This window comes from Physeter macrocephalus, chromosome 5 (genome assembly GCF_002837175.3).
Source record: "Physeter macrocephalus isolate SW-GA chromosome 5, ASM283717v5, whole genome shotgun sequence".
Lineage (NCBI taxonomy): Eukaryota > Metazoa > Chordata > Mammalia > Artiodactyla > Physeteridae > Physeter > Physeter macrocephalus.
In genome coordinates, this window is record NC_041218.1 from 37,538,481 (window position 1) to 37,547,403 (window position 8,923).

General features: G+C 33.2%; 1 protein-coding gene across 3 annotated transcripts in view; it reads left to right on the top strand.

Moving 5' to 3' along the window:
* Positions 1-5,411, top strand: part of TMEM168 (transmembrane protein 168) — a 48,292-nt gene extending 42,881 nt beyond the window's left edge. For all 3 annotated transcript variants that reach the window (XM_007122128.4, XM_055084904.1, XM_007122129.4), the window contains exon 5: positions 3,411-5,411. In XM_007122128.4, coding sequence (XP_007122190.1) covers positions 3,411-3,958 — 548 coding nt within the window. In that variant the 3' untranslated portion in view covers positions 3,959-5,411. The remainder of the gene's footprint in view (positions 1-3,410) is intronic.
* Positions 5,412-8,923: the final 3,512 nt, after the last annotated feature.

The window sequence follows — 8,923 nt, forward strand, 5'->3', positions numbered from 1 at the left end:
AGTGTAGTTTTCATTTCAGTTTTTGTATTGTTCATCTCTGTTTGTTTGTTTGTTCTTTAATTCTTCTAGGTCTTTGTTAAACATTTTTTGCATCTTCTCTATCTTTGCCTCCATTCTTTTTCCGAGGTCCTGGATCGTCTTCACTGTCATTATTCTGAATTCTTTTTCTGGAAGGTTGCATGTCTCCACTTCATTTAGTTGTTTTCCTGGGGTTTTATCTTGTTCCTTCATCTGGTACATAGCCCTCTGCCTTTTCATCTTGTTTTTGTCTTTCTGTGAATGTGGTTTTTGTTCCACAGGCTGCAGGATTGTAGTTCTTCTTGCTTCTCAGTTTACTGATATTTATATTAGCTTTTTCATTTCTTAAGAAATGTAAGAGACACCAAGATAAATAGCTTAAAAGTGTTCTTAAATTTTCATTCACTATGAATAAGGAATAATTTATGAAGACAAACTCTAAAGTAGGGTTATATTTTAGGTAAATGTTTAGCAGTTACATTCTGCAATGTTATCTTTATAATATTTTTTAAGTATGTCAATAAGTTAGTTAACCATTATAGAATTCTTCTATTAGCCCAGAAGATCTGTTCTGTGTTACTTTGTAAGTGTAACTTTCTTTGTGAGAGTCTTTGTGTAAAAATAGGAAAAAAAAATGGAGAAAACATAGCTTGACAGGCCTTCCCTTTCCCAAGAAGGCTAGGTTTTGTCCCATAATAATTCAGCAACTGTATACTCCCCCACGGCCTGAGGCACCTGGCTCAGTGGATGAGTCCTCTTTTCAGTCAGTTCCTGCCCTTGGCCTGCCTGAAAAAACCCTCAGAGGTTGATTCTATCTCAGAAGTAGTATTGAACACCCCTGCTCTGAACAAAATGCTTTAATTCATTCCAAGCCAAGTGACAAAGAACTCTAAGCACTGAGATTTATCAATAGGTATTTTTCTAAAAACCTCTAAATAGGAAATATCATGACTGGATTTTACTTGAGCAAGTTAAGAGTAGGTCCAGAAATCACTGTGAGAAAGAGAATCTGTATGTGTCCTTTATCCCATACCTTTACTCTTAGTACTTCTTAGAATATGTAGTCTTCTTACATTTATGGGGCTTCATAATGTAGAACCTGATATTTTTGCCTCTTTGAGGGTAAAAAAACAATTATGGTAATGACAAGAGAGACAGTACATAAAAAATATAGATAACCTATAAAGCAGTTTATCACAGGTAAACAAAGTCTTTAAAAAGCAGTCTCAATTACTTGAACTGTTGGCTTGAATTAGATTACTTGAATCAGATGGCTGTTATCTGAGAAAAATGTAAATATTTTGCATCTGGGCCAAAAGCCAAATGTAACATAGAAACTGTTCATAGGAGAAAGCAGAGCAAAACAAAACAAGAGAAGAGAAATAGTATAAAGGGCTTTAATACTGCTTTAAATTTCTTGCTGATATCTAAAGAGCGTGTTTATAAGAGAATTAGTGTAGAGTGTGCTGAAGAATATTTATTGAAATAGTTGTAGAAGGCAACTTAGAACAATGATGTTTTGTGGCAGATGGAATTTGTATAATAACTCTTGTAATCTGTGTTGTCCTGTCATCTCCAGAGAAGTTTAATAAAACTGGCCATAAAGAAAAGTGAGCTTGATCATATTTAAAAAGATATCTCCTGGAGGTCTTTGTGAAGCAATATGTTAGTAATATGTGAAAAATAGTGTCTCTGAGATGATAGGTATGAGTGTAAGAGCAGTTCATGAAACAAATTTTTCATGTCACAGTCTAAGATACAGCAGGCTGATGAATAAAAGAATATTAATTATTCATAAAGAATGTCAAATACCCTGACTTTATAGGTCATATTATTAATAGAATCCAAATTCTAAAGGATTCTCTATCTCTCCAGTATTGTCATTTTGATAGTTTAGCAAAGAGCATGGTTGTTCTTGTTAAAAATACATATTCTGAAGTTAGGTTGTTGGAACTTGTATTAGTAAATTGTAGCATGTTAAAACTTTTTTCTAATTATAAAAGCAAAATATATTCAACATAAAAATTTTGGAACATATAAAGAAGTATAACAAACACCACCTGAAATCCAAATACCCAGAAATAACTACTGCTGTTATTTTTGTAGATACACTTCTGTGTCATGCTTTTTCTAATATCATAGATATTTTTGTCACTAAAATTTCTTTATAAATATAATTTATTGTAAAACTCTTCTCATAAGGTTATACCATAATTTATATCCATTCCCCCAGTAGTTTCAGATTTTACACTATCTTAGAGAGCAGTGGGAAGATGAGCTTTATATGTAATTTTTTGTCTGCATTTCTGCATTTTCCTTAGGGTAAATTCCTAGAATTGGAATGACTGGATTAGTATACCATTTAAGACAGAGCCAGGACTAGGGTGAGGTGAGAATGGCAGTTGCTTGGGGCACAGAACTTAAGAGGGTGCTAAAAATTAAATGATGAAGATAACATTTTAATGCAATATATTTAAAAATCAAAAGTAATGCAAAAAAAACCTCATCCATAATGAACCACATGTAAATACTAGCTATAAGACATATTTCTAAGTCAGAAATATATTTACTTTAGACCTTTCTGGTATATGTTTTTTTAATCCTTTGTTGTTGTTCAGGTATAAAACTGATTTAAAAATAAACCAATTCCAAACTCATTCTTGTTACTGTTTGTTAGGAAGGGTGTTTTTCAGCTCGTAGGTACCTACATATGAGGAGAGAAGTTAATTTATCAGAAGTGTAGAACAGGGTGAGCCAACTTTTTCTGTTAGGACCAGATATTTTTGGCTTGGTAGGCCATGAAGTCCCTGTTGCAACTACTTAGCTCTACCATTGTAGTATAAAAGCAGTCATAGACAGAATATAAATAAATGAATGTTATTTATAGAAATATGAAATATAAATTTCCTATAATTTTTACATGTCACAAACTTCTACTCTTAAAAAAAATTTTTTTTTTACCATTTAAAAATATAAAATCAGTTCTTAGCTCTCAGGCTATACAAAACAAGTGGCAGGCTGGATTTGACCATGAGCCATAATTTGCTCATGGTAGAAAATTTGCTTTGCTGTATAATTTTAATTTTTTTCACTAAATTTAACTTTATAAAATAATTTTCTTATTTTATCATAGCATATCCCTTTAATGTGAATAACAGGATGATTGGGGGGTTGGGGGGTTTTTTTTTCTTTTTTGGTTTGATTTTTTACCTGAAGCTGAAAGTCTGTTTTTTGTTTTTAAAAATTCTTCTGAAAAAGATACTTTGAAAAAAAGGCTCCCTCTTTTTTTTCTTACATATTTTAAGAACTTAAAGAAAATACACTTAAGACAAAAGAGTATTCTTAGTAAGACACTTCAGAAATTGCTCTACTGAACTTTCTGTTGTTCACAGGTGGAGACATACTACGCCTTGACACACTTTTAGAATGGTGGCGAGAAAAGAATGGTTCCTTCTGTTCCCGACTTATTATCATATTAGACAGTGAGAATTCAACGCCCTGGGTGAAAGAAGTGAGAAAAATCAATGACCAGTATATTGCAGTGCAAGGAGCAGAGATGACAAAAACAATAGATATTGAAGAAGCTGACCCACCACAGCTGGGTGACTTTACAAAAGACTGGGTAGAATATAACTGCAACTCCACTAATAACATCTGCTGGACTGAAAAGGGACGCACAGTGAAAGCAGTGTATGGCGTGTCAAAACGGTGGAGTGACTACACTCTGCATTTGCCAACGGGAAGCGATGTGGCCAAGCACTGGATGTTGTACTTTCCTCGTATTACATATCCACTAGTGCATTTGGCCAATTGGTTGTGTGGTCTGAATCTTTTTTGGATCTGCAAAACTTGTTTTAGGTGCTTGAAAAGATTAAAAATGAGTTGGTTTCTTCCTACTGTGCTGGACACAGGACAAGGCTTCAAACTTGTCAAATCTTAATTTGGAACCCAAAGTGGAATATTGTTGAGAGTTCATTCTACCAGTTATCACTAACTTGCCATTTTTTGCATATTGTATTTTTATTTGTAAAAAATATCTTGCTACTTCTGTAGCTGCTCTCATTTTGTCTTTTCTCCAGTAATTATGGTATATGTAAGGTGTTGGGAATAAGCATTATTTTATACTAAAAATATGTAGGGAGTCACAAATGTTGACTTTGTGAATGCATAAGAGATGTTAAAAATAATAACAATGCACTTTGAGGAATGTTTGCATATGCCTCTGATTAGAAAGAAGACACTCTGCTCTGCAGTGGCCAATGAAGAATTACTAATGCCTTATTTTCTAGGCATAAAGAATGTAAACCAGACAATTTGTTTACTATTGTAAGAAAACTACCAATTTGCTTACAGAAGATTACTTTTTGTGAACAGTAGGTTTGAGTTCAAGGCCATTTGAAGAATTACAGGCTCTCTCTTAGAAAAGGGAAAAGGAAGAAGTCTGCTTAAAATGAATGCAAAATTTGCTTGTAGTCCATCACGTTTAGTCACTTGGCTATGACCTGTTATCGGTATCACAGAGAAGCCCAAATCACTGTTTACACGTCAAGACATTCTTCATACAGGTAACTGTAAGAAGCTAGAGCCTACAAATTGCTCCTTCATGCATTGTTAGGGGCCTCTGAAAGCACTGGCAGTTTTAAGAGTCTTTCTCAGGGTAACAATGTTTTCTTAATGAACAATGTTTCCAGCTACAAATTCCTTCCAAATAAATTGTCTTCCCTTTCAAAAAGTAATCTTAAGAAATTTAGCCATTTGTCATTGATTTAGGCTGTTTTCAGTACTGAGAAATGATTTTGATTTCCATAGAGTTAATGCTCTGTCATGAAAACTATTTTTCAGACCCCCATTAGTGGTAACATTTTTTTCTACTGAAGGTCAAAGGATTGGAAACAGGTCATTTTTCTTCATGTATACCTATAATGTATTATGTAAAAAAGTATTCATATTGGCAATTTTACTTAAGCATAATGGTGTGGTGTAATTTTTAAAACTTAATTCAGTGTTTTCTCGGATTAAAGCAGGCATGGATCAGGGTATCTCCTAAGAGGTAATTTACCTCCTGTTCCCTTCCAATAGTCCTTACATTCTAAGTTTTCATCTCTGAGAAATAACAAGAAGGGAATATAATTAAATTGGGGGATAATCTAATCTTTGTTGTTTAAATGGTGTGACGTCTGACCATTAAAGCCATTTTTTCCAGCCTTAGAGAGAGGAAATAATGCCTCTACCATCTTCTACCTGGTGACTTGAAGTTTTAGTTAGGAAGAAGTCACTTAGCGTCAGGGAACTTGTATACCACTATCTATCTATGCAGCATTGTTATAGAGTCTGATTATTTCTGTGTTTTGAGTATGATTTTCCTAATGTTCTGAATAAAATTTTGTCAAAAATTAATTTTTCACATAATGTGCAAATAACAGTTATTGAATATTTTAGTGTATTAAGAGAGAGAGTCATAAAAAGTGTCCAAGTATTAGAGTTCATAGTTAGTAGCAGGTTGATTTAAAATTTTCCAATATTTGGTTACATATTTATCTAAACATCATCCAAATGAAATAGTATAGTGTTTCATTACTATTCAGAAATAGTGTAGCAGACAAGCCAAGTGTTAAAATTACGAGCTTACAGCTACAAAACACAGTTTAATTAACGTTAAGTAAAATCATCTTTTAAATTCTGAGCCAGTATTAAGCCAATTAGCTTTAACTAAAGTGTATCTCTTTACTCTGAGAAAGCCAAATATAAAAGTATATCCTGCATTCTTTATAAAGTGATACTAAGATTTTACTGAAAATCACATTCAAAAGGTAGCAGACATTTTTACAGCCACAAAGCTAATATTTTGATAAATATTTTCTATAAAGTACAACCAAAAAAGGTCTGGGCTAAAAATGTGACTTGAGCCTATTTATTAAGTTTGATGAATTCTCCTACCCAAACAAATAAGACACTATAAGTGACTCTTGGGAGATGGCATCTTAAAGTTGCCTATTTAAAAACATTCAAGTATGATAAATGATAGTATGGAGAAGGAATATTACAGGAAGGATAAATTGGTTATTTTTACCTAAAGATTAAAAAACAGACCTGACAGACCTAACAGACCTGACAATTTTCTTATGGCTTCCATTTTATATATCATGTTTAGGAAGGAGTTACTTGAAGTGATAGAATTTACGTTAGGGCAAAATTTTACCATTCCACTAAAAAGAAATAGATAACATGGAGATGTTTTTCAACTTAATGTTGACTTAATTTGTTTCCTTATATGATACCTTGCTAAAACCATAAAAGACTCCCCTCTAAAAACATCTTTTTTAAAAGTATACACTGTTATGTGATAAATTAAGGAGTCAAGTTCTTTTTCTCATAATTTTTCAGTTATGCTATTATTTCATTCAAAATTTTAATTTGCTCTGACTAAACTCTTTTGGGATATTTGGATTTATCTTTGCATAGCTTTCTATCTCAGTCTTCTTAATAAATATGAAATTCTATAGACAAGACCTTTTCAGAAAACCATTTTTATGAACAGTGTTTTCATAAGTTACATACTTTTTTAAAGTTACATTGCTAATTCAAATGCATTTATATTTAATGCATTAGTGGGTAGAATTTTTTTGGAGTAAAATCTTCACTAAAGTCTCTTTGTATGTTTTGTTTGTAAATTTTGGCTTGAATATATTTGCTGTTTTGGGTACTGCATTTTTTATAGGTGTCCTTTCACATTTAGAGCATAGTCTCTCAAAATAATGTTCTACATTACCTTTCCACAGGTGATGTGATAGTTAATATTATGTATGCCAAAAGAAAATGGCTTAATTTTAAGCATGTGATTAAGTATATTTGATAGTAAGTGCTCAAAGGAGTTAGATCTGTCAGTACCTTTGAACATCTCGTTGGGAAGTTACTAGACTGTCATCTCTTTTCAGGGAGAGGCTTGCACATCTTGGTATTTCTGGTACACAATTACCCAGAAGAGTGCCTTGCCTATAATTCTTATTATTTAAAAAATATTTTTGACTGAGTGAATGAATTTAGACTCCTAATGAGAAATTGGAATAACTTGATTGTAAATTATTACATCTTCTTGACAGTTTTACCTTAAGTGGATATTATTTCAAGATCCTCATTAAATAATCACCAAAGACAGTTATAGAATCAGTGAAAGGAAAACTATTATCACATTTGTAGTTAAAGAGCCATAGGATCAAGATTAGGGAAGGAAAAACTTTAAGATAAGTTTGAATGAAAACATAGCTGATATCAATCACCAAAAAGTGGCTTTTTGTGGGTTGAGTCCCTTTTCATCATGTCTCCAATATGATTAAGGTTGAATCTTTCATTGATTTCCCATTAGAAACATATAGACAGGTTGGAGATTTATCACAAATGGAAATTATTATTATTTTTTCTTGTGGTACGCGGGCCTCTCACTGTTGTGGCCTCTCCCGTTGCGGAGCACAGGCCCCGGACGCGCAGGCTCAGCGGCCATGGCTCACGGGCCTAGCCGCTCTGCAGCATGTGGGATTTTCCCGGACCAGGGCACGAACCCATGTCCCCTGCATCGGCAGGCGGACTCTCAACCACTGCGCCACACGGGAAGCCCCACAAATGGAAATTATTGAAAGAAAGTAAGTCTGACAGATGAACAAAGAATTTGGCTCTGCCTGTCACTGACAACTAGACTGTAAAATCAGAAAAAAATGGGCCTGTGAACATAAGCAGGTTCAGGACAAGTTAGGAGAACTAAAATTATATCAGCTTTGGAGTATCCTCACTAGTTGCAACACATAGGCGTACAGTATGATACAGTGAAATTGAAGCAACAGTTGTTCTGAGCAACTGTTTTGTTGATAAAGTAATTTACATTTATGTTTTTTAGGAAATATTACTTAGACCAAAGATGATTCAAAATTGAAATCTGTAGGCTAATCACTAAGCTTTCTTTAATATTAATATGTAAAAACCCTTTTGATTGATTTAAAAATCAAATTGGCCAATCATCTTGTGTGATGACCTCACAGTATTTTTTTTTTTTTAAGTATGAACTTAAAATAAGTAGAGTAAGTAGACAAGTTTAGTAAAATTCTGTTGTTACTGTTTGGTCTGGACCTAAAAATCTTGATCTATCTTAAATCAGTATGGCAGGGTCAGTGAGGAACATGGCATATCTCCCTAGACCAGCAATATTTACTCCATGTGAAGTAAAAATATTTTTATATTAAAACATACCAATGTACTGAGCAATATTTGCATTAATTTTTAGTGTAAATCACAAGACTTCAAAGCAATTTTAATATTGCACTAGATCCCTTGTTCTCCTTACTGCAGAACACTGAAGATTCTTTGGACACAATTTTGGATGTTAATGATGCTCATTATATTAAAAAGAAAAAAAATCCTTTGTCTTATGTCCTGGAAACACAAATAGCACGATGAATTTTCGCTAAAAAAAATAATTTTGTTTGAATATAGATGGAACTTCAGGTGGGTACTGTTTTAATGCAGTTTTATAATAGATATTTCTAGGTTCTTTGGAGCCCTTATACATATTGATTTCTTGTTCTACACAGCTAGGTATTGGTAAGGAAAGTGGGGTGAGGATTTTGATTTGTAATCTACATCCCCATGCATTCATACCCATTCTCACCTATTTCTCTGCTACCTAATTAGAAGAGATACTACTTTTTCCAAAACCTAACCTTTGGATTCCTTTCCTCCTTTCTACATAAAACTAATTCATCAATAACAAAAATGACAATGGCTATCATCTGTTGAAAGTTTTTTATGTTCTAGGCACTGTGCTAACCACTTCTGTATACAAGATTTCATTAAACCCTCACAACCACCTTTTGTGATGGATGTACTTTTATTTTATGAATGAGGAAACTGAGGCAAT